The sequence below is a fragment of the Hyla sarda genome, chromosome 1, assembly GCF_029499605.1.
Source record: "Hyla sarda isolate aHylSar1 chromosome 1, aHylSar1.hap1, whole genome shotgun sequence".
Taxonomy (NCBI): domain Eukaryota; kingdom Metazoa; phylum Chordata; class Amphibia; order Anura; family Hylidae; genus Hyla; species Hyla sarda.
This window is the reverse complement of record NC_079189.1, coordinates 118,564,687-118,591,840: the sequence shown is the minus strand read 5'-3', so window position 1 is coordinate 118,591,840 and position 27,154 is coordinate 118,564,687. Positions and strand designations below refer to the sequence as shown.

General features: G+C 45.0%; 1 protein-coding gene across 1 annotated transcript in view; it reads right to left on the bottom strand.

Annotated features, from left to right (window-relative positions):
• Positions 1-26,944, bottom strand: part of GPM6A (glycoprotein M6A) — a 182,711-nt gene extending 155,767 nt beyond the window's left edge. Inside the window, exon 1 of the mRNA XM_056560682.1 lies at positions 26,533-26,944. Within this exon, the coding sequence (XP_056416657.1) occupies positions 26,533-26,569 (37 nt within the window). The 5' untranslated portion in view covers positions 26,570-26,944. The remainder of the gene's footprint in view (positions 1-26,532) is intronic.
• Positions 26,945-27,154: the final 210 nt, after the last annotated feature.

The following is a 27,154-nucleotide window of genomic DNA, read 5'->3' as shown; positions in this document are numbered from 1 at the left end:
CTGAACCAGCTGTTACTGCAGTTTTAGGGCATAAAATGTGCCCCTTCTTGTCTTACCAGATGATGCCTAAAAATATAGGGGCCTACCATAAATCGAAATAGATAAAAGATGACTGAGAAATGAAGCTAGTTATCACAAGAATGTGTTTTACAGTACAATCCATGGGCCAAGTTAGTAGTAATTCTGTGGTCTACACAGGGGCGGATCCAGAGTCCAGTCTCGGGAGGGGCACTATTAGAGTATTTTGTGTTGGCGGACAGAAAATAAGGTGTTGCTTAAGGTACTTACAATATTAAATGTATCATACAGTCCTAACCTTGTTTTAGGCCATATAGGCCATATTTACACGTCAGAATTTCCATGCGGAATTCGGCACGGGCATTCCGCTGTAGCAGAGTCCCGTTGAATTTTACATGATTCTGCTGCGCGGTGCTTATGGCAGAAGATCCATGCCAGATGTTTCCAGCACGGAAATTCTGTTTTCTGTATCCACAGAAAGAATGAACACATTCATTCTTTCTGCAGACACCGCACGGAATGCTTAGCCATCTAGGAGACGGCTGTCCGCACAGAGATTTTCCCTGCGGACAGATAGGATATGTTTAAACAGATATATCAGTATAACAAAGATCAAAAGACATTTTAAGCAGTTTACGTATAATATATTAGAATGTTTACATATAAAGGACTACCCATAGGACACATGGTCACACATTTAGTGGGGGATTTATCAAAACCTGTCCAGAGGAAAAGTTGACCAGTTGCCCATAGCAACCAAGGCCTTTTTACAAATGAAAGAAGCGATCTGATTGGTTGCTATGGGCAATCTCCCCCTTAGACTGGAAGAAAGGAGATTTTGTCTAAGGCAAAGGAAAGGGTTTTTTAAACTAAGAACAATAAGGATGTGGAATCCTCTGCCTGCAGATGTGTTGTTGTTTTTTTTTTTTATTAGAGTCAGTACAGACATTTAAACAGCAACAGGATGAATATTTGCAAAAACATAACATTAACATAACATTTCTTTAGCATGTTGTGATGCACTTGGTGTAGCATGTTGGAGAAGAGCGACGATCCCATGCAGCAGAGACGGTCCGGAGCAGCGGGGACACCCCGGGGACGCGGCAACAGCGATGGGGGGTGACATCCAAGGCAATGGTGACGTTCCGGAGTGGGACAGGTGAGTATTACTTTGTATACTTAACATTGCACAGATCCCTCAACATACTATGGTTTCAACTAATGATGGTTCATTTGGCACGAATTACCATCGTATGTTGAAGGACCACTGTATACCAATTGCCACAGAATGGGAAAGTGCTAAAGAAGTTTTTACCATTTAAAACTACAGCTCCCAGTATGACCTAAGCAGTGGTGAGGGGATGCTGGGAGTTGTTGTTTCACCCATCATAACTGCAGAACTTACAAGTGACTACAGCTCTGATAGCACATAATGAGGAGAATACAGAATGATATCAGTGACAACAGGTGACGTCTTCTCTATAGTCTTTCCTTATCTAATTCAGATGGTACATACCGCCAGGACTTGTTCCAGCTAAATGTTCACTCGGCAGAACTTTACGCCCAGATGATTCCTCACTATGTCAGCGGATTCTGATCCTCTATATGAAAACAATAATTATTATAATACTGCCAAACACTGTATCATTTTAATATAATACTGGCACACACCCTCTGAGTATAATTCTGACACACTGTACCCCCTGAATATACAGCTCTGAATATAAAACCGCCACACACCGTACCCTCTGAATATAATACTACCACACACTGCGCACCTCTAAATGTAATGCTATCACACACTGTACCCTCTGAATATAATACCGCCACACACAGTACCCTCTGTATATAAAACCACCACACACCGTAACCTCTGAAAATAATCCTACTACACACTGAACCCTCTGAATATATTACCACAACACACTGTACCCTCTGAATATAATACTACCACATACTGTGCTCTCTGAATATAACCTTGCCATGTACCCTCTGAATACAATACCGTAATGTATTGTGGCCCATAACAACCGTACTACCCCAAAAATTCCTTATAATATACACAATGGCCGACATGTATAATTGTCTTTAGACAGTTTTTTGTGTCTAAAAATGGTTCAAAAAAAGGTGCAAGCAGGGTTAATTTGTGCCTTTTTTGTGCTTGAGTTGCAATCCACTGATTTTGGCAATACACATAATATGGAAGGGTTTTATGAACTGCGCCTTTTTGTGAAAAAGCACAAAAAAAAGCGCAAAACCCCCAAAAAGTCTCTAAAACTACACCAGCCCAGACTTAGCTTAGCTTTTTGGTGTATGTGAAGAGTGAAATTTTAGAAAATGTGACCTGCACAAAATTTATCAAATGGTCTGCTACCTTTTAATAAATTTGATGCTCTTACACATTACCAGCACACAAAAAAAGGTGTAGAAAACTGTTCCACTTACCCCTACAATGATAAATGCAGGCCTATACCTCTGAAATGCAAAACACTAATGCCCCATCCTGTGCCCCCACATATAATAATTATAACCCGTCCTGTTCCCCGCACATAATAATAATGCCCTTTGTCCTGTGCCCCTCGCATGTAATGCACCCTGTGCTGTCCCCTCAGGGGGCACTATATGTGAGGGGCACAGGACATGGGGCATTATATGTGAGGAGCACAGGACAAGGGGGTATTATAAGTGAGGGGCACATGCCAGGGGGGCATTATATGTGAAGGGCACAGAACATGGGGCATTATATGTGAGGAGTAGAGGACAGGGGGTATTATAAGTGAGGGCCAAATGTCAGGGGAGCATTATATGTGCATTATATGGTCACATGACAGGGGGGCCCCCTGTCATGTGCCCACACATATAATGCCCCCTGACATGTGCCCCTGACATATAATGCCCCCTGACATGTGCCCCTGACATATAATGCCCCCCTGTCATGTGCCCCTCATTTGTAATGCCCCATGTCCTGTGCCCCTCACATATAATGCCCCATGTCCTGTGCCCTTCACATATAATGCCCCATGTTCTGTGTCCCTCACATATAATGCCCCATGTTCTGTGTCCCTCACATATAATGCCCCATGTTCTGTGTCCCTCACATATAATGCCCCATGTCCTGTGCCCCTCGCATATAATGCCCCATGTCCTGTGCCCCTCACATATAATGCCCCATGTTCTGTGTCCCTCACATATAATGCCCCCCTGACATGTGCCCCTCACGTATAATTTACCCTTTTCTGTGCATGCTCCCCCCCAAGTCTTCATTATTCCCCTGTACCATATCGCGCCCGAGCAGCTCTCTCCAGCTGTCAGCTTTCTCACACGCTGCTCCGTTCTTGCAGCGTGAGTGAGAGCCGCAGCGACATGATCTTCGGGTGCCGGCGCAATGATGTGATGTCATCGCACCGGCCTGCCGTGGATGGCGTCCCCGAGGCTCTCGCTGCAAGCATATTTATTAAAATTAACACTGGAAAACTGGTGTAAACTGTAGCTGAAATCTTCTCCAGCTCTGCGTTGTCATATATTTCAGTTTGTAGAACACGCACAGCCACAAATGCCACAAATTTAGAGGTGTGCGCCTAAATTTGGAATGTAAGACATTGGTCTCTAGTAAATCTTCCCCTATATGTTATGTACCTGCCAGACAGATGAGGAAAGTTTTATTTCTATGTTTTATTAATGAACATAAACAAACATCTTGCATGTAAGGTACAATCACAAATAAATAGCTCTAAGCAAGTAGGTTTTACCACAAAAGCTTCAGTACCAAACAGATAGTGAAGCCATTTACAGGGAAAAATAAATATCACCCTCATATACACAAATCTAGTTAATGTATTCAGTTTATTTAATATATTCAGTATTCTCTGAAAGACAGATGGTGATGTGCTCATTATCATACGTCTACACTCTCTTCGCCTGGCTAAGCTGAAGGCGAGAAGACACAATACTGCAAGAAAACAGGTGGCTTTACAGTATGAAGTCATAAACTGATCTTCACTCTGACTATTTAAATATGAAGGTACATAGACCATATATTCTACTATCATTTGTACTATTGTACAACTTTATTACCTTTTTACTTTTATTTATGACATTTTTGGACCTATCCTACTCAGGTTTTTAGGGTAAAAGTAAGAGCCTGGCTGTATAGGGTTTTTGACCCTGAATTTGTATTGGCTCTCCTCCAGGAGAAGGAAAACTGCCTTTCTAATTACTACAAAAGTTAGGGCCTTGAACTATGACTAGAGATATAAGTCAAACCAAAGACAGCCATTGCTATACTGCGAAGTTTCTCAGCAGTACAAGGAAGGGTATTGGATGTCTGGGTGAGTGCCCCATTTCTTATGTTTTATATTCCAAGGTTACATCTCCCAATAACTGGTTAAAAATTGTATACTTGGTGTGGGGGGGGGGGGGGGGGGGAGAGCGACATCTGCCTTTTCAAATAATACAATGAATTAAAATGAGACACAGTTTTAATACTGTTTTAAAAAAATTCTGAAGAAAATGTGCTTAGGGCCACATCTTTATGCTAATGCTTTGTTTTCATGAAAAGTCATATAATTCACTTTGAGTTGTTAGGAAGCAGGAGCTATTATTTCTATAAAGAAAATGTCAAGCCTTTATCTAGTGGAATATAATTAATTGTTTGGCAGCAATTGCACTGATGTAGCTGCCAGTGAAACATGTAATGAAAATCTATAGCCCAGGTATTCATAATCACTACTCAGCAACTGGTCTGTAATGGCCGTCATGCTAATAGACCTCATTACAATACAATATGTTGCCAAACCCGGAGAGAGATCTGCATCATCAATTAAAGAATGTTATACAAAACTTACATTAAGTATAAAAATGCATAGCTTATTAGATGCTGTTACGCAAAAGACCAAGACTGTACAGTAGATGCTATAAATTTTTCCAAAACAACAAATCAAAAACACCACGTAGAGATTTATACTGTAGGATGTAAGCCATGTTATAGTATATATACAATCAGCAACATTATAATATATACAATGCATTATATGCATAATATGCTCTTTAAACACATTAAAGGGGTAATTCGGCCCAAAGACATCTTAGTGGGGACCCCCGCTATCTTGCATGCAGCACCCACCTCTGGGAGGTGCACCTCTGGGAGCATTGCAGCCTCGAAGTCTGCCGGGTCACGACTATGGGGCAGAAGTATCGTGTCGTCACGACTCCGCCCCGTGTGATGTCACACCCTGACCCCGCAATGCAAGTTTATGGGAGGGGCCATGACCCCCGCGATCAGACATCTTATAACCCTATGCTTTGGAAAGGGGATAAGATGTCTTAGGGCCAGAGTACTACTTTAACTAATATAAATGTTATTTGCTTTAAAGGGGTACTCCGTCCCTGGACATGTCATCTCCTATCTTAAAGATAGGGGATAAAATGTTTCATCTCCGGGCCAGCACTGCGACATTCTGAAAAGTTATGTTCAGAATGCGGTGTTCGGGTCGTGGTTGTTACGAGTACAGCCATAACGCCCCTCCATTCATGTCTATGGGAGGGGGCGTGAAGTCACGATAAGAGCCGTCCAAACATAACCGTTCAGAATGCTGGGGTGCCGGTGTGAGGTGCAGAACTGTGTCCTATGCAGTTCTGAGTTCGCTCCTCCCCTCAGCTGTCCGAGGATTGATGAAGATACAGTGAGGGGAAGGGAAGGCAGAGCAGGGCCGGACACAACTCTGCACCTCTGCAAGCTCCATATATGCAAACCTAAGCTCCGCTCCTGTTAGCGGTCATTTTGTAGTTCATGACAGGAGGGATGTAGATATGCACAGTAGTGTTCACGTCAGGAGGACGTATACATGAACACTACTGTGCATATCTACGTCCCTCCTACCATGAACTACTGTCACGATGCCGGCTGGCAGAAGGTGGATCCTCTGTGCCAGAGAGGGATTGGCGTGGACCGTGCTAGTGGACCGGTTCTAAGTCACTACTGGTGTTCACCAGAGCCCGCCGCAAAGCGGGATGGTCTTGCTGCGGCGGTAGTGACCAGGTCGTATCCACTAGCAACGGCTCAACCTCTCTGACTGCTGAAGATAGGCGCGGTACAAGGGAGTAGACAGAAGCAAGGTCGGACGTAGCAGAAGGTCGGGGCAGGCAGCAAGGATCGTAGTCAGGGGCAACGGCAGGAGGTCTGGAACACAGGCTAGGAACACACAAGGAAACGCTTTCACTGGCACAATGGCAACAAGATCCGGCGAGGGAGTGCAGGGGAAGTGAGGTATACATAGGGAGTGCACAGGTGAACACACTAATTAGAACCACTGCGCCAATCAGCGGCGCAGTGGCCCTTTAAATCGCAGAGACCCGGCGCGCGCGCGCCCTAGGGAGCGGGGCCGCGCGCGCCGGGACAGGACCGACGGAGAGCGAGTCAGGTACGGGAGCCGGGGTGCGCATCGCGAGCGGGCGCCACCCGCATCGCGAATCGCATCCCGGCTGGAGGCAGGATCGCAGCGCACCGGGTCAGTGGATCTGACCGGAGCGCTGCAATAGCGAGAGTGTAGCGAGCGCTCCGGGGAGGAGCGGGGACCCGGAGCGCTCGGCGTAACAGTACCCCCCCCCCTTGGGTCTCCCCCTCTTCTTAGAGCCTGAGAACCTGAGGACCAGACTTTTGTCTAGGATATTGTCCTCAGGTTCCCAGGATCTCTCTTCAGGACCACAGCCCTCCCAATCGACCAAAAAAAAGGTTTTCCCTCTGACCCTCTTGGAGGCCAGTATCTCCTTCACGGAGAAGATGTCCGAGGAGCCGGAAACAGGAGTGGGAGAAACAAGTTTGGGAGAGAAACGGTTAATGATGAGTGGTTTAAGAAGAGAAACGTGAAAGGCATTAGGAATACGAAGAGAAGGAGGAAGAAGAAGTTTGTAAGAGACAGGATTAATCTGGCACAAAATTTTGAAAGGACCAAGATAGCGTGGTCCCAATTTGTAGCTGGGAACACGGAAGCGGACATATTTAGCGGAGAGCCATACCTTGTCTCCGGGAGAAAAAATGGGGGGAGCTCTTCTTTTCTTATCAGCAAACTTCTTCATGCGTGATGAAGCCTGTAAGAGAGAATTTTGGGTCTCTTTCCATATGGTGGAAAGATCACGAGTTATTTCATCCACAGCGGGCAAACCAGAGGGCAAGGGAGTAGGGAGGGGGGGGAAGAGGGTGACGGCCGTACACCACGAAAAATGGGGATTTGGAAGAAGACTCAGAGACTCTGAAGTTATACGAGAATTCGGCCCATGGTAGAAGATCTGCCCAGTCATCCTGGCGGGAGGGAACAAAATGCCGTAAATAATCACCCAGGACCTGGTTAACTCTTTCTACTTGCCCATTGGACTGAGGATGATAAGCAGAAGAAAAGTTTAATTTAATCTTGAGTTGTTTACAGAGAGCCCTCCAGAATTTTGACACGAATTGGACGCCTCTATCCGAGACGATCTGCGTGGGCAACCCGTGAAGACGAAAAATGTGTACAAAAAATTGTTTTGCCAACTGAGGCGCTGAAGGAAGACCAGGAAGAGGAATGAAATGTGCCATCTTGGAAAATCGATCAACGACCACCCAAACAACAGTGTTGCCACGGGATGGGGGTAAGTCTGTAATAAAGTCCATACCAATCAGAGACCAAGGCTGTTCGGGGATAGGCAGAGGATGAAGAAGACCAGCGGGCTTCTGGCGAGGAGTCTTATCCCGGGCACAGACAGTGCAGGCCCGCACAAAATCAACAACATCCGTCTCCAGAGTCGGCCACCAATAGAAACGAGAGATGAGTTGCACGGATTTCTTGATGCCCGCATGGCCTGCGAGATGGGAGGAGTGACCCCATTTGAGGATTCCGAGGCGTTGGCGTGGAGAGACGAAGGTCTTCCCTGGAGGAGTTTGCCTGATGGAGGCTGGAGAAGTGGAGATCAGGCAGTCAGGAGGAATGATGTGTTGCGGAGAGAGCTCTACTTCCGAGGCGTCCGAGGAACGAGAGAGAGCATCGGCCCTAATGTTCGTATCGGCAGGGCGAAAGAGAATTTCAAAATTAAACCGGGCAAAGAACAGAGACCACCTGGCCTGGCGAGGATTCAGCCGTTGGGCAGACTGGAGATAGGAGAGATTCTTGTGATCGGTGTAAATAATAACTGGAAATTTTGATCCCTCCAGCAGATGCCTCCATTCCTCAAGTGCTAATTTAATGGCCAGTAGCTCTCGATCCCCAATGGAGTAGTTCCTCTCCGCCGGAGAAAAGGTCCTAGAAAAAAAACCACAAGTAACAGCATGCCCGGAAGAATTTTTTTGTAGAAGAACCGCTCCAGCTCCTACTGAGGAGGCATCAACCTCCAATAGGAAGGGTTTAGATGGGTCGGGTCTGGAGAGCACGGGAGCAGAAGAAAAGGCAGCCTTGAGCCGTTTAAAGGCGTCTTCCGCTTGAGGAGGCCATGACTTAGGATTGGCATTCTTTTTGGTTAAGGCCACGATAGGGGCCACAATGGTGGAAAAATGAGGAATAAATTGTCTGTAATAATTGGCGAACCCCAAAAAACGTTGGATAGCACGGAGTCTGGAGGGGCGTGGCCAATCTAAGACGGCAGAGAGTTTGTCTGGATCCATTTGTAGTCCCCGGCCAGAGACCAAGTATCCTAGGAAAGGAAGAGATTGACATTCAAACAGACATTTCTCCATTTTGGCATAAAGTTGATTGTCACGAAGTCTCTGAAGAACCATGCGGACATGTTGGCGGTGTTCTTCTAGGTTGGCAGAAAAAATCAGAATATCGTCCAGATACACAACAACACAGGAATATAAGAGATCACGAAAAATTTCATTAACAAAGTCTTGGAAGACGGCAGGGGCGTTGCACAGGCCAAAGGGCATGACCAGATACTCAAAGTGTCCATCTCTAGTGTTAAATGCCGTTTTCCATTCATCCCCCTCCCTGATGCGGATGAGATTATAAGCACCTCTTAAGTCCAGTTTGGTAAAGATGTGGGCACCTTGGAGGCGATCAAAGAGTTCAGAGATAAGAGGTAGAGGATAGCGGTTCTTTACCGTGATTTTATTAAGACCGCGGTAGTCAATGCAAGGACGTAGGGAGCCATCTTTTTTGGACACAAAGAAAAATCCAGCTCCGGCAGGAGAGGAGGATTTGCGGATAAAGCCCTTTTTTAAATTTTCCTGGATGTACTCAGACATAGCAAGAGTCTCTGGGGCGGACAGAGGATAAATTCTGCCCCGGGGTGGAGTAGTGCCCGGGAGGAGGTCAATAGGACAGTCATAAGGCCTGTGAGGAGGTAGAGTCTCAGCTTGTTTTTTGCAAAATACATCAGCAAAGTCCATAAAGGCCTTAGGGAGACCGGTTACAGGGGGAACCACAGGGTCACGGCAGGGAGTACTGGGAACCGGTTTAAGGCAGTCCTTGAAACAAGAGGTACCCCAACTCTTGATCTCCCCTGTGGACCAATCCAGGGTTGGGGAATGGTGTTGAAGCCAGGGTAGTCCAAGGAGAATTTCTGAAGTGCAATTGGGGAGGACCAAAAACTCAATTTTTTCGTGATGAGGTCCGATGCACATTAGGAGGGGCTCCGTGCGAAAACGTATGGTACAGTCCAATCTTTCATTGTTAACACAATTGATGTAGAGGGGTCTGGCGAGACTGGTCACCGGGATGTTGAACCTGTTGATGAGAGAGGCCAAGATAAAATTTCCTGCAGATCCGGAATCCAAGAAGGCCATAGTAGAGAAGGAGAAGGTAGAGGCAGATATCCGCACAGGCACAGTAAGACGTGGAGAAGCAGAGTTGACATCAAGGACTGTCTCACCTTTGTGCAGAGTCAGCGTACGTCTTTCCAGGCGGGGAGGACGGATAGGACAATCCTTCAGGAAGTGTTCGGTACCGACACAGTACAGGCAGAGATTCTCCATGCGGCGTCGTGTCCTCTCTTGAGGTGTCAGGCGAGACCGGTCAACTTGCATAGCCTCCACGGCGGGAGGCACAGGAACGGATTGCAGAGGACCAGAGGAGAGAGGAGCCGGGGAGAAAAAACGCCTCGTGCGAACAAAGTCCATATCCTGGCGGAGCTCCTGACGCCTTTCGGAAAAACGCATGTCAATGCGAGTGGCTAGATGAATGAGTTCATGTAGGTTAGCAGGGATTTCTCGTGCGGCCAGAACATCTTTAATGTTGCTGGATAGGCCTTTTTTAAAGGTCGCGCAGAGGGCCTCATTATTCCAGGATAGTTCTGAAGCAAGAGTACGGAATTGTATGGCGTACTCGCCAACGGAAGAATTACCCTGGACCAGGTTCAACAGGGCAGTCTCAGCAGAAGAGGCTCGGGCAGGTTCCTCAAAGACACTTCGAATTTCCGAGAAGAAGGAGTGTACGGAGGCAGTGACGGGGTCATTGCGGTCCCAGAGCGGTGTGGCCCATGACAGAGCTTTTCCAGACAGAAGGCTGACTACGAAAGCCACCTTAGACCTTTCAGTAGGAAACTGGTCCGACATCATCTCCAAGTGCAGGGAACATTGAGAAAGAAAGCCACGGCAAAATTTAGAGTCCCCATCAAATTTATCCGGCAAGGATAGTCGTAGGCCTGAAGCGGCCACTCGCTGCGGAGGAGGTGCAGGAGCTGGCAGAGGAGATGATTGCTGAAGCTGAGGTAGAAGCTGCTGTAGCATCACGGTCAGTTGAGACAGCTGGTGGCCTTGTTGCGCTATCTGTTGTGACTGCTGGGCGACCACCGTGGTGAGGTCGGCGACAACTGGCAGAGGAACTTCAGCGGGATCCATGGCCGGATCTACTGTCACGATGCCGGCTGGCAGAAGGTGGATCCTCTGTGCCAGAGAGGGATTGGCGTGGACCGTGCTAGTGGACCGGTTCTAAGTCACTACTGGTGTTCACCAGAGCCCGCCGCAAAGCGGGATGGTCTTGCTGCGGCGGTAGTGACCAGGTCGTATCCACTAGCAACGGCTCAACCTCTCTGACTGCTGAAGATAGGCGCGGTACAAGGGAGTAGACAGAAGCAAGGTCGGACGTAGCAGAAGGTCGGGGCAGGCAGCAAGGATCGTAGTCAGGGGCAACGGCAGGAGGTCTGGAACACAGGCTAGGAACACACAAGGAAACGCTTTCACTGGCACAATGGCAACAAGATCCGGCGAGGGAGTGCAGGGGAAGTGAGGTATACATAGGGAGTGCACAGGTGAACACACTAATTAGAACCACTGCGCCAATCAGCGGCGCAGTGGCCCTTTAAATCGCAGAGACCCGGCGCGCGCGCGCCCTAGGGAGCGGGGCCGCGCGCGCCGGGACAGGACCGACGGAGAGCGAGTCAGGTACGGGAGCCGGGGTGCGCATCGCGAGCGGGCGCCACCCGCATCGCGAATCGCATCCCGGCTGGAGGCAGGATCGCAGCGCACCGGGTCAGTGGATCTGACCGGAGCGCTGCAATAGCGAGAGTGTAGCGAGCGCTCCGGGGAGGAGCGGGGACCCGGAGCGCTCGGCGTAACAACTACACAGTGACAGCTGACAGGAGCGGAGCTTAGGGTTGCATGTATGGAGCTGAGGGAGGGGCAGAGTTGTGTCCTGTCCTGCTCTGCCTTCCCCTCCTCTCACTGTATCTTTGTCAATCCTTGGACAGCTGAGTGGAGGAGCGATCTCAGAACTGCATAGGACGCAGTTCTGCACCTCCCACCGGGCCGCAGATCACCTGGGGGGGGGGGGGGGTAAGATGTCCAGGGGTGGAGTATCCCTTTAATCAAGGAAAATAAAGGAAATGTTTTATTTTCAAGTACACTGGATGAAGATGACTTTGTAAATGAAAGTCTGTTCTCTTATACTATCCTCATTTATGGTCTTGTTAATGCTTTGGTTTTGTTCTGAGCTACCATTCGGTTCTTACTTGCCACTGTCACCGTGTGGGCTTGGCTTAGTACAGAGGGGTCGTGGCTTATTGAAAAAGGGCCTGCATCAGCACTGCTGGTTTTCGTAAATTCCCCTAATGGTTTGGAATCTGACCAGAAAACTCGGTGTCTCTTTGGAGGGGTTAAGAGTGAAGAACAGGAAGATTCTTTACATGCTGCACCCAATCTAGCCATCTCCAAACTAATTGCTTGACCAGTAGATGATCCACATGTACAGTAAAAGATCCACTAGTCAAAAAACCTCTGGACATACTGTATATGAACTTCCCCAACAAGTCATCTAGCAAATTACTAATAGCATGCTCAGCATTCATGTTCTATCAGATGCCTGAGATAACTACGCCTTTTCCCTTCTCCTCCAGCTTCTTCTTTGTTTAAAGGGAGCCCAAAGGACTATCATGGGTTCATCAATCAGTGTAAAAGCGGCCTATATTATTTGTTATCTTGATTTAAAAAAAAGGGTTTAGCTTGGGCCTTCTGGTGTACTCTCTTCTTTCCTAGCTTTGCTTAAGACAGTCTGTAAAGAAACCAGCTGTATATTTTGTGCTGCTGTCTTTTTCAGCTTAAGCAAGATAATTCTTCCACATTCTGTTGGTCAATAAGCTGTTAATGTTATATCCTGGCATCTGAATTAGCTTGGAGCAATGAAGCTCTGGTTGTACCATTCAATCTATTTAAGGTAAATTGGGTAGATGAACTGGCAGGTTGAGACCTCCCTACTGCACTGGATAATCTGGTTTCCCTGAGTACCAGACATTTCTAAGTTAAACTCCTACCTTCAGTCCACCAGTTGCTCCACACAAGCCTATGCAAGCGAGTCCTACAGTGTTGTAAACTGAGGAATGAAGATGGCCTCTGACTCAAGGTTAATGTATTTACTGTGGTCATCTCCAAATCAATGAACATATCTGGAAACTCCAAGGTCTAGGTTAGAATGAAGAGATCACCTTGGGTCAGATGCTTTCTTTTTCCAGTTGTAAAATTCTGGTTCTTATTAGTATGAGTTCTACAAGCGATCAGTACAGCCTTCAGATTCTCACAATGAGACTCCTTAGAACCTAATACATGTAGTCAACAGACTCTTTATCCTACAGGGACATATCACTCAACAAACAGTTCCAAACCAGCTTCAATTAGAGGTCCGTTACACCAAAGAGGTCTCTTTTCTGGTTCTTCAAAAATGTTTCTAGTCCTGTACTTTTGGAATTATCATCGCTCAGACTACACTCTTGTACCACTGGTCATCTATTCAAATCACTTGCTAAGGACCCTCCTGTTTTCTGCTTTTTCTTCTTTAAATTGATATCTTGAATTGCTTGTCTAAATAAACTACCACCTTAACAATGAAATTCTGTAGAAATGTTTTCTAAAAGGGTAACAGAGAATCTCCTAGTATATCATCACCATAACTGATATTTGGCTCCTTTCTAGCCACGCTACTCCCATAGGAATATTTACTTTTCTCCTTGCCATAGAAAAGTCGTGAATCTTTTACCCTGACTGGAGCTGGGTTCTTGTGTGCTCCCCAGAGATGTCTGGATGCTATTATCAACAATTTACAGTGGTCCCTTAAGTTACAATATTAATCGGTTCAAGGCCGACCATTGTATGTTGAAACCATTGTATGTTGAGACCATAACTCTATGGAAACTTGGTAATTGGTTCTAAAGTAAAAGTGAGAATTAAACAAAAATAAGTAGATAACTAATACAGGTAAAAGCAAGTCCTTACATAGAAAAGAAAGAAAAATCTGCTGGAAGCTGTAAATCACTGTCTATGTAGAGGACAGGAGCTTCTTCAGGGTCCTGTACATTGCACACAGTGTCCCAAAAAAGTAACATGGAGCCTCCCTCACCTGGAGCAGCTATCCTTGGCACAGGTAAAGAGTAGTACAGAACATGTAATACCTCCCTGTACTGTAGGGGGTACTACCAGACACCAGTCAGTGCATGCACTTTAGGAATACAGGGGTTTTACCAGTGAAATGCCCATTCTGATTGGTCAGTTCTTCCGGCCATTGACACGTTTCACAGGTCTGAACTGTCCGTAGTTTTGTATGTTGAGTCTGGTTTTAAGTTACAATGGTCCAGAAAAGACCATTGTATGTTGAGGCCACTGTAAGTTGAGGGATCACTGTATTTACAATTTATCTCAGGTAATCTCATTGCTTACTGCCCTAACCCAAAAGTGGGCGAATACCCAAGATTGGGAAGTTTCTTCAGTTCATGCTTTCAGCCATCTTAAAATATGTCATCATTTGAATCTGGTTCTCGATGATTTTGATTCAAGTAAGTGGTCCTCCCTGGAGGTCAATGCCTCCAGGGGGAGGAGATCCCTTTCAACAGTCCAAGTGTATAAAAACATTCCTTCTTGCTTCTTCTCCAAGAGGTTCTTTTCTGCCAAAAGATCCTAACATTTTTAGGAGGGCGCAATTACATTAATTAAATGGGCACTGTCACCAATTTTTTTTATATTTTGTAGTACTTATACAACATTTATTTTGTTATTTTTTATTAAAATTGTTTATTTTACATGTAAAAACCGGCCACTAGGGGTCTCCCTCCTAGTGGCGGGCTGCAGCCTGGCGTGAGGTCACGCCTGAATTCGAACCGATGCTGGCCGGGCAATCGGTCCTAATTCATTCAGGCTGCGCTGAGAACAGAGGATGCGCTCATTGGCTCACAAGCCAGCCCGCCTCCCTGCATACATGCGCCGCTGCTGACTAAGTCCTGCAATCCACTCCTGAACTTGGAAATCTAAGCACACTACCAGGCAGACAAAAAGGCATTTCTAAGATTATTAAAAAAAAAAATGAAGGCAGAAAAGGGGTTAGGGATAGATGGGCAATAGGCAGGGACAGAAAAAAAGGATGATAGGAGCTACTCTTTAACAAAAATTTTAAGTATTTACAGTCTTCACAGAGATTCAGTCCCCACCATAGTCTTTCAGCCCACATTGTCTCTGATCATGGAGTTCATTTTACTTTCAATACCTTTGGATGGGACCTCTGGATTTTTCCCTTGATTACCATGCTCAGAGTAATTGTCAAAGGAAACAGATTGATCAGGACACTTAAGTGCTAGATTCTAGACTATTAATGAACCTGAAATATACCGTATTTATCGGGGTATACCACGCACCGGCCTATAACACGCACCCTCATTTTACCAAGGATATTTGGGTAAAAAAAGTTTTTTACCCAAATATCCATGGTAAAATGAGGGTGCGTGTGTGCGCGTGTATACCCCGATATACCCCCAGGAAAGGCAGGGGGAGAGAGGCCGTCACTGCCCGCTTCTCTCCCCCTGCCTTTCCTGGGGTCTAGAGCGCTGCTGTCGGCCCTTCTCACCCCCTGGTTATCGGCGCCGCTGCCCGTTCTGTCCCCCTGACTATCGGTACCGGCGCCGATAGCCAGGGGGAGAGAAGGGGCAGCGGCACCCATTGCCGGCGCCGCTGCCTCCCCCCATCCCTGGTGGCATAATTACCTGAGTCGGGTCCGCGCTGCTGCAGGCCTCCGGCGTGCGTCCCCTGCGTCGTTGCTATGCACGGCGCGGCGCACTGACGTCATATGCCGCGCCGTTCAGCGCATAGCAATGACGCCGGGGACGCACGCCCGAGGCCTGCAGCAGCGCGGACCCGACTCAGGTAATTATGCCACCGGGGATGGGGGGAGGCAACGGGGCAGCGGCGCCGGCAATGGGTGCCGCTGCCCCTTCTCTCTCCCTGGCTGTCGGTGCCGCTTCTCTCCCCCTGGCTATCGGCGCTGGCACCGATAGTCAGGGGGACAGAACGGGCAGCGGCGCCAATAACCAGGGGGTGAGAAGGGCCGACAGCAGCGCTCTAGACCCCAGGAAAGGCAGGGGGAGAGAAGCGGGCAGCGACGGCCTCTCTCCCCCTGCCTTTCCTGGGGGTGTATCGGCGTATAACACGCACACAGACTTTAGGCTAAAAATTTTAGCCTAAAAAGTGCGTGTTATACGCCGATAAATACGGTATGTTAAAAGGGGTACTCCGGCGCTTAGACATCTTATCCCCTATACAAAGGATAGGGGATAATATGCCTGATCGCGGGGGTCCCGCCGCTGGGGACCCCCGTGATCTTGCATGCCGCACCCCGTTAAAATGAGTCCCCGGAGCGTGTTCACTTTCACGCCCCCTTCCATAGGCTTGCATTGAGGGGGCAGAGCGTGACGTCACATGGGGGCGGAGCCGTGACGTCATAATGCTCCGGCCTCGTGATCGACAGTAATCAGACCCGGAGCGAACACGCTCCGGGGACTGATTTTAACGGGGTGCGGCGTACAAGATCCCCGGGGTCCCCAGCGGCGGGACCCCCACGATCAGGCATCTTATCCCCTATCCTTTGGATAGGGGATAAGATGTCTAAGCGCCAGAGTACCCTTTTAAGCTTTTCATTACACATCCTGTAATAAGCTAAATAAAGACAACGTAATAATGATGAACTGCTAAAAAGTCCAATTAGTATCATGAGTCAAAAAAAACTTTTTAAAGGTTTATATTTCTTGATGCATTTCTATTATTAACAACAAATAGTTAAATATTCTAGTATTTTGTGTGTTTATAGCAAGTTTAGAATTTACACACTCTACACAGATTTACTAATGTAAAAACTGACAATTTCTCATCGTGTTTATAGCATTTCAAGCATGTGCACACATTTTCCAACTGGTTCATTATGCCTTTTCATTGATTTTTGCTTGATTTTGCACCTATGCTGCTCAGAAGCCCAAAAAAGGGCCTTGGTATTTTCTGCATTCCTGATACATTATAGGTTTCCTACAGATTCTGGGCCATGGTGTTTGGGTGATTCTGGGTGCAGTACCTGCTGGCCCTTCCAGTCACTATTGAGACGAGACACCGCTACGACCAGTGATTGGCTAAACTAGCAATTTCTGCTCCAAGCAGAAGAAAGAATATCAAAGGACTGGACAGAGGTGAATGGGTGCTGTAGAGGACAATCTGGGAATCGGGTCTAGGTAAGTTATCTTTTTCTCATTTTCCCCCCACCCCTTTAAAGAATTAAAAATAAACAGTATGAAAACACTTCAGAATAGTAGCTATTACAGTAAGGGAATGCAAAAACCTACAGTATTTTCACATGGATTTTTATGGGAATGCAGTCTTTAATAATAATAATAATGCTTTGGAAATACAGAAGATTAGAACAAAAAACTGTTTTGTACAGTATGTGAAAAAAGATAACTAGCTTCCTATAGAGCTAAGATAACCTATAAAACAAATATGCAGGTTTACAATCTCTACCTTTTACTGCTAACAAACAGCAAATCTCCAGTCCCTGCTGAACATCCTTTACTGCAGAAACTTCACCTCCAATCCCCTACATGAACAGATAAATTCCAGTAACTAAAAGATTACCTAAAATCACCGCAAAGGGACGGTGTGAAGGACACTTGGACCATTTTTACCAGAGAAATGTCATGGTACATCATAAACAGCTGTTGTAAAATGTTTGTGAGTGTTTTTCTGGCATTTTATCTTCACATTTCTCAACAGAAAGATATGAATCACATAAAATATTCACAAAAATGCATATAGTAATACAAACTATTTCAGGGAAAACACCACAATTGTACATGTAATCTATATTTTTATAAGGAAGTGTAAATCAGCCTCATCTCTGTTGGATCCTACATATCCATGCTTTACATAGACTAAATTAAATGGGTGAAATGTAATGCTCCACCTCTCCTGTTACATCTGAAAATGGGACAAATTGACTCAGATTTTCTATTCCAAATGCACCAGAAATCTTACACAATTTGTCTCACATGACTTGCACAACACTTATTATGAATTTTAAACACTTTTCTGTGGGGTCTGACAAAAGGGATGTGCCCTTGTTAAAAGGGGCATAGCTTCACTAAAACAAGGCTGGGCTTAAATGAACCAAAAATGCACCAACATTTTTGCAAATAACTGGTTTAAAGTAAGCCAACTCATAGCTGGTCTAAACTTGGACTGGACAAGTTGGACATCAAGCAGTCTGATACACTGTAATAAATCTGGCACATTTGAAGACTGTCCATCTATATTTGTACTGTCTAAGAATTACACAGTCTTAGTAAATCTAGGTCATTGGCTCTAGTTTTAGGCTTTTTTTTTTATGAAAGAAGCAAGAAAAGAAAGAAGGTATCTTAAACTCAAGCTCCTGTAGGTGAGATGAACCGAGCTCAGTTCTCCTCACACACAGTGAATATACAGCTGCTATGCTGCATATAGATCACTTACATATTTATGTATGAGGAAGTCTTCTTGTCTGGCTGAATATTCTCTGGCCATTATGAGGTAAATATAAATGATGAACTGATATAGCTTCTATATTACTGGCTACAACAATGAGGGGGAAAAGGATATTATTCACTTTAATAATACTGTACACCATGTGAGGAGAGAAGAGATAACTTTACCATTATGAAGATTAGATTATGCATGTAGCATATGTGGTGTCCAAGCACCAATAACTGTCCTGTGGTTCTATACTGTTTCAGGCAGCTTGGCAGCACAAGGTGTTGGGCCCACTAGAGACTTATAGTTAAATGAATTCATTATTTATTGCAAAATAATATATTTTTCTAAATTAATTATATTGCTGTTATATGTATGTATGTTTTTCTGTGTTACTGTACCCTTAAGAGAGAGCAGTGAACCCCATGTGGCTCTGCCTGCCAATGGGAACCCTTAAATTCTTGCCCTTATAGTGAAGTGGGGGAGGAGTCGCCCATGTTCTAGTCCAGACTAAGTCTGAGCAACAGTGTGGTTCAAGTGTCTTGTGTGTAGAAGACTCAAGGGAAGGCCCAGATCAAATTTATTCAAGCTGGTCATTCTGAAAGGATTACTCGCACGGTGGAAGTTCATGACCCAGCGGAGAAGGCTTCAGACTCGGATCGTGTATAGGATAACGGTGCCCTGGCGTCACGAAGTGATAAGGTATTTCTACTAACACCCCATGGCTGCCACACATATAAGCATCAGCACTAATGACTGCTGTAAAATTATGTTTAACGCAAATGTAAACCATATGGCAGGCAGAAGCTCCGCTACCTACACAGATTTTCATATAAAAAGGGGAGCAAATAAAAAGTAAACAGAAACAAGGAAATAAGGTCATGCCTGCATTACAGACTTTTTTTTTTTTGTGCTGTGGAAAGTGAATCATGGTAAAGCCCCTTTAAGGCATAATAGACTCATTGTATAATATGCATTTACCGTCTGCCTTTGCTGTATAATTCTGCCTTTGTTGTAGTGGAAATGAACCAAGGTTGGACTGGCCCACCAGAGTATCCTTTAGTGGGCACAAGCTGTGACACAATAATGTAGTTATGTAATATAGCACCCCACAGTCTAGAAGACAACCTTATTTGCAGGTGATATCTAACTATCGCTGGATATCTTATTAAACTTTGAGTGCAATAGTTACTTCAAAATAGATTTACAAAAAGTAGGGTAGGCTTTAAAAAAAATTCTAGTGGTCCTAAGGAACTTTAGGCCAATGCTGAATTGAACACTTCCAATATGCACTTCATGTGGATAATGTACCGTATTTTTCGTCCTATAGGACGCACCGGCGTATAAGACGCACCCAATTTTTAGGGGCAAAATCTAAAAAAATAAAGATTTTGAACCCAATAGTGGTCTTCAACCTGCGGACCTCCAGATGATGCAAAACTACAACTCCCAGCATGCCAACGGCTTTCCGGGCATGCTGGGAGTTGTAGTTTTGCAACATCTGGAGGTCCGCAGGTTGAAGACCACTGCATAGGAGGTAATACTCACGTGTCCCCGCCGCTCCGGACCCGTCACCGCTGCCCTGGATGTCGCTCCATCGCTGTCAACGTGTCCCCGTCGCTCTGGAACGTCTCTGCTGCCGGCCGGGTATCCTCGCTCTCCGTCGCCGCCATCACGTCGTTACGCACGTCGTTACGCACGCCGACGCACGTACGCGACGACGTGATGACGAGGAAGGAGAGCGCCAGCATACAAGGGATCCCTGAACGGAGAAGACACCGAGGAGGCAGGTAAGGTCCCCCCCGGTGTCCTGTAAGCACTAACCCGGCTATTCAGTCGGGCTGTTCGGGACCGCCGCGGTGAAATCGCGGCGGTCCCGAACAGCCCGACTGAACAGCCGGGTTAGTGTCACTTTCCCTTCAAACACGGCGGTCAGCTTTGATCGCCGCGTCTGAAGGGTTAATACAGGGCATCACCGCGATCGGTGATGTCCTGTATTAGCCGCGGGTTCCGGCCGTTGATGGCCGCAGGGACTGCCGCGATAGGGGTGTATTCGCCGTATAAGACGCACCGACTTTTTCCCCCCAGTTTTGGGGAAGAAAAAGTGCGTCTTATACAACGAAAAATACGGTAACATGCTGCAGTGTAAAGCATTGGGAGGTTGGTCCACTGATGAGATCAGACTACCTGAAACTCAGTTCATGCCAAGCAGCTAAGCAGCCTTCATATATCATAGCCGTGCTCTAATGGAGCAGAGCTAAAAAGCAGCCAAGCAGCTAACACTGAACAAATGAGAGAAGGTGAGCATTGCTCGCAACTTACACACCAGATTGATGCTGAAACTGGACATCTGCTGTATGCAAAAGGTATACAATATTCCTTACACTGATAAAAAATACAAGTATATGGTGACTACAGAATATTCTTCACCTTATCTGTTGCGGCTTTTAATACTTTCCAATACCAATGACACCTTTAGTATATCATGTTAATGCTAGAAATGTAGGTCTTATTATTGCAATACATCCTAAAAACCCAAAAGGGTTGTATACATAAATGACATTCCCTACTTACAGTATTATTTGTTACATATTCAAAATGCTGACATTTATCAGTAACTTAATGATAGGGGTAATTACTCATGATGGTACATCCCTGGCCACCTCCATTACTAACTTCACTCTTCATATATCAAAGTGGGGGGAGCGTAACAAACATCTTTCATTTAGTAGACGCTACACCTCACTGACACATATCAATATCCTTTATATGCTCAGACAATTAAACAGTATCTTAAAGGGGTACTCCCTTGGAAAACTTTTTTTTTTCAATTAACTGGTGCCAGAAAGTTAAACAGATTTGTAAATCACTTCTATTAAAAAAAAATCTTAATCCTTCCAGTACTTTTTATGGGCTGTATACTAAAAAGAGAAATCCAAAAAAGAAATGCATTTCCTCTGATATCATGACCACAGTGCTCTCTGCTGTCCATTTTAGGAACTGTCCAGAGCAGCATATGTTTGCTATGGGGATTTTCTCCTGCTCTGGACAGTTCCTAAAATGGACAGCAGAGGTCATCAGGGGAAATGCATTTCTTTTTTGAATTTCTCTTTAGTATACAGCCCCTAAAAAGTACTGGAAGGATTAAGATTTTTTAATAGAAGTGATTTACAAATCTGTTTAACTTTCTGGCACCAGTTGATTAAATAAAAAAAAAAAGTTTTCCACGGGAGTACCCCTTTAAATATAATAAAAATAAATATTATGTAAAAGTATATGTAATATCTCCAAAATGATGGGGCAGATTTATTACTATTGTAAATAAATTATAATACTAGCAAACTTTTATCACAAAAAAAGGGCATACACACCATAACCCCTTAAGGACCACAGGTTTTTTCATTTTTGCACTTTTGTATTTTCCACCTCGCCTTCTAAAAATCCGAACGCTTTAAATTTTGCACCTACAGACCCATATGAGGGCTTGTTTTTTTGCGCCACTAATTGTACTTCGTAATGACATCCGTCATTTTACCAAAAAATCTACGGTGAAACAAAAAAAAAATCTTTGGGGGACAAAATTGGAGAAAAAAAAAGCAATTTTGTAACTTTTGGGGGCTTCCAATTCTACACAGTGCCCTTTGCACTGGTATAAATGTCACATTCTCTTTATTCTGTACGTCCATATGATTAAAATGATACCCAACTTATATAGGTCTTATTTTGTTTTACTTTTTTTTTAATTAATTATTATTTGTATGATAATTAGCATGTATAAAAATGTCCTATTCTGACCCCAATAACTTTTTTATTTTTCCTTATATGGTGCTGTTTGTGGGCTCATTTTTTGCGCCGTGATCTGAAGTTTTTATCGATACCATTTTTTTTTTTGATGGGTGTTTTTCATCGCTTTTTATACATTTTTTAGGGTATATAAAGTGACCAAAAATACACCATTTTTAACTTTGGAATTTCTTTTACATGTATACGCCGTACACGTAATTAGACCGTGTGGTTTAATAAACATTATATTTTTATAGTTAGGACATTTACGCACATGATGGTACAACATATGTTTATATATTTTTTACATTAATATGTTTTTTTTTTAAATGGTAAAAGGGGGTGATTCAAACTTTTATTAGGAGAGGGGTTAAATCACATTTAAACTTTTTTCTTACTTTTTTACAATTTCTTTTTCCCCATAGGGTACTATTACATGCAATCCTTAGATTGCATACACTGGTCAATGCTATGCCATTGCATAGCCTTGATCAATGTTATCTGTGCTTGATTGCTCCAGCCTGCGGAGCCTGGCTGGAGCATCAAGGCACAGATCGGATGGCAAGGAGGCAGGTAAGGACCCGCCCGCCATCGTCTCAGCTCTTCGGGACTGCCACGGTGAAATCGCTGTGGTCCTGAACAGCCTGCTGAGCTAGCCGGGATTTATTTTCTCCTGTCTCAGACACTGCGATCAACTTTGATCGTGACATCTAAAGGGCTAATACCGGACATCAGCCCGGTGATTTTCGGTATTAGCCGCAGGTCCTGGTTGCTGATAGCAATCGGGACCCACTGGGTATGAAGCGCACTCAGCTTCATATAAAGGGAGCAGGCAATGGATGTAAATATACGTCCATTTTCCTTAAGGGGTTAAACTACATGAGGAAGATTTATCGAAACCTGTCCAGAGGAAAAGTTGCTGAGCTGCCGAACTAATCACATTGCTTCTTTCATTTTTCAGAGGCCTTTTCAAAAATGAAAGAAGTGATCTGATTGGTTGCTATGGGCAACTCAGCAATTTTGTCTCTGGAGAGGTTTTGATAAATCTCCCCCTATGTTCTTAGACACTTGTGCCTTGTTCATTGAGGGGGTGTATTCTACCTGTTAAAGGGTAGGGTTTCTGTTACAAGGGTGTGGCTTGAGATAAGCTACCAAACACCAAAGTGTTGGTACAAAATTCTGGCACAAATTAAGTCAAACGACAGGTGGTATAAAGTTAAACAAAAATATGTAAAAATGTGCCAGATTTTTTAAACAGCTGGAGCTAGTGTTAGAAGTCTGATCTATTGTCCCCTCATATTTTGATATGTATTGCTTAATTTAAAAAAAATGTGTGCAACACATGTCCCATTGTTTTTTTTTTAAGGAGTATGCAGGGCCAGATTGGCCTACCAAGATACCGAGAAAATTCCCGTTAGGCCAGTCGCCCTGTGGGCCAGAGGACAGGCTGCCTGAGTCCCTACAGATACAGCACCAGTCACTGTATTAGTACCTGTGAACTGCAGCATCACACACAGGAGAGACTTCTGTCAGACAGAGAGCGAAGGCTACAGAGTCTGTACTACCAGCTGTACAGACGTAACACTCACCCCTGCCTCTCCTCTCTGACCCCTCACTGCTCTTCTGGCTCCTCCTTCTCCTGACGACATACAGGAAGAGGAGCTGCTCTGGAGGAGATGTGCTGCACTGGGTGAGAGGGGAACCTAATTACTATTACTGTGTAAAGGAAGGGGGCTGAGAGTCCTCCTATGTGTGTGTAAGAGAGGGGGTAGAGAGTCCTATTGTGTGTGTTTAAGGGGGAGGGGGGCTGGTAAGTGTAGTCCTGCTATGTGTATGTGAGGATGGGCTGGTAAGTGGAGTCCTATGTGTATGTGAGGGGGGGGGGGGGTGGAGCCTGCTATGTTTATGTGGGGGGGCTTGTAAATGGAGTAAATGGAGTCCTGCTATGTGTGTGAGGGAGGGGGGGTTGGAAAGTGGAGTTCTGCTATGTGTATGTGAGGGAGGGGGGCTGGGAAGTGGAGTCCTGCTATGTGTGTGCAGGGGCGGGGGGGGGTGCGCTGATGGGAAGTGGAGTCCTGCTATGTGTGCAGGGGCAGGGGGGCTGATGGGAAGTGGAGTCCTGCTATGTGTGTATGTGAGAGGGGGGCTGGGGAGTGGACTCCTGTCATGTGTGTGTGTGGGGGGGTGGAGAATGTAAAGTGGAGTCCTGCTATATGTGTATGTGAGGGAGAGGGGGGCTAGGAAGTGGAGTCCTGCTATGTGCGTATGGGGGGAGGGGGGGCTGGTATGTGTGTATGGAAGGGAGAGTGGGAAGTGGAGTTCTGCTATGTGTGTATGTGAGGGAGAGGGGGGGCTAGGAAGTGGAGTCCTGCTATGTGTGTATGGGGGAGGGGGGCTGGTATGTCTGTATGGAAGGGAGGGAGGGGGGAGTGGGAAGTGGAGTCCTGCTATGTGTGTATGTGAGGGAGAGGGGGGCTATGAAGTGGAGTCCTGCTATGTGTGTATGGGGGGGGCTGGTATGTGTGTATGGAAGGGAGGGGGGAGTGGGAAGTGGAGTCCTGCTATGTGTGTGTATGAGGGGGGGGGACTGGGAAGTGGAGTCCTGCTATGTGTATGTGTATTGGGGGACTGGAGAGGGGAGACCTGCTGTTACTTTGGCTTTATTTTTTGCAATTTGTTTATTTAATGTTTTTTACATTAGTTAATACTGTGTTTGAAATCAAACATATCACATATTTTACATATGGACTTGGGTAGCAGCATTGAACAGATTTTACATCTGGACTTGGGTAGCAGCATTGAACAGGGCTGGTTTATATCCAAAACCGGAACAAAATATGAAGGGAAAAAAGTGAAAATGCGTGACAGAAATCTTAGACTATTGAAGGAAAATGTGAACACAGCCTTAGACTGCCTAATCTACATACAAGACAGTTTTAGTAAATCTGCCCCCAATGTGTTCCACTCTTTATAAATGTGGGATTTCTTCTACCCACAGCAGGCCTTGTGCCCTTTATGTGGATCCAGCCAAGAAGTAATGGCTAGGGACTAGTGACAAATCAAAGACCTGAGGCATTAAATTATGAACAATTAGTGTCTGACATAAACTTCAGTGTATTCACAATTACACAGCTACCACAGGATGTCAGTGTTGTAGAAATCACAAGATCTGTAAATTTTCTTGCTATGCATTTTAGGCAACAGGGGACATATAAAGTGTAGAAAACAAAGCCTTAATGTTATCCATTCTACGAGCTTACATTTAGCAAATAAGCTAAAGAGCCTCAAATGGTAAAACCATACAATCTTCTTATTGACGATGTATCGTTGTAGGCAATAGAGTACAGGACAAAAAAACTACAATCTATTATGTAAATATAGAAAAGCAATAACAACAACAACCAACATACCAAAGCAACATCGATTGTGATGATTGGGCTTCCTTGATGACATATAAATGAGACCTGAAAACCTTACGTATAAACAACATGCCAACATGGCCACCATAATAATAAATAAAAAAAAACTGAAAACATGATTGCTTTGCCCAAATCTTCATGGTGTCTGTATTATCTCATTAAAATCTTCCCACTGCATTTTTTAATTAAAACACATTAATCACTTTGTAATTAATAATCATTCCGGTTTCCCTCATAACCGCTGTAAAATCTGATGAATGAAATGTATACATAGCACAATACACCTGCTGGACACAGGTTATCAGAAGCAAGATCTCTCATTTCATGCACAAAGACATAGAAAAACAAGTCAGCATAAAAAAACAGGATTCATTTAGCGTAAGTAGGTCAGGTCTAATGAGAGAGAGAGTGCAACAACACAGATGAAAGATGTGGCAAATAAAAACCCACTGACCAGTTTGCATAATTCCACAACACGCTGCATCAGCTACTAAATATAATCATTTAAAGGCAAAAATAAAATCTGCAAAACAGATTATTGTACAATAATGCCAATTTTGCAGAACTGGATCTCGTGCATCTGATTGTTGCTCACAGCAGTAAACAAACATACAGCACCGGGAGACAACGCTACGAAATATGCAGTTTTACGCTATAGTGATATAGTAGCACAATAGACAAACATTATTATGATAACCATGGTGTAGAACAGAGCCCAATCATGCCCCCCCCCCCCCCCCCACCGCCTAGCTCTATGTAAATCTTTATCCCAATTCTTGTGCTCCATTGAATCAGGGAATTAATGGCTACATTGACTCCTTTGTGAGCCCAGCTACCTATACATATTGTCAGTGTCTGTTGCACAGTTCACTCTGAGGTCCTAATTTTACCCAGCAAGGCAAGCGTGAAAGGCTAAAATAAATGAAGATTAGTGTTCTTCAGATGGGAACAGGTTCATAGCCTTCTCCCCAGCCCCCCCGTTATTTCTATGTATCTATGTGCCTACAATGCCAAAGCACAGGGGGGAAAAAAGAACAAGAGTGTTTAGCTAATCCTGGCAGCACATATTGTAAGGCAAGAGGATATGTAGTAATCACATAAACACATTACCTTTCTGTGTCTGTCCTTCTTCCATGTTTTCCTCCATGTCCACCTCTCTCTTGCTGGAAAGGAACTAATGAAGAAGAGCTAGGATGAGATGTAGCTACAGTGTATATGTGGCTGTGCACCTACAGCAGTGGCTGGACGAGCCTTGTGTGCTGCACACACTCCCTCACTGCCTGGATTTTGCTTGGAGACAGCCTGTCAAGTGGAATTTCATTCAAATTACTCTTCCATGAAGATTATCAATTTCTCTACTCAAAGCTTCCCATTGTACACCGGTACAAGCAGGTACTGCCGCTGCCTCATTCACTCATATGTGGGAAGGTAGCATGGGAAGCTCAGTTTTCCTGTCTCCAGCTACAATTGCACATACAGCCTAGTAGCTAAGGTTTGTATTCTGAGCCTGAAATTGGGAACAGGCTGCAGTGAGAACAGATGAAGGGGCGTATCTGTACAGAAAGCAGAACACCAACTGCAAATACCCCCTACTTGCTGGCAAAGTGGAAAAGCCCAAATGTCTGTGGGCTCTGTCTGCTGCAGTAGGGGCCGTTCTCCCAATTAGACCCATTACAAATTACATGCTTTGCTGGTTCTATGTGTTGCTTTTTATTGACCGCGATGCTATTTA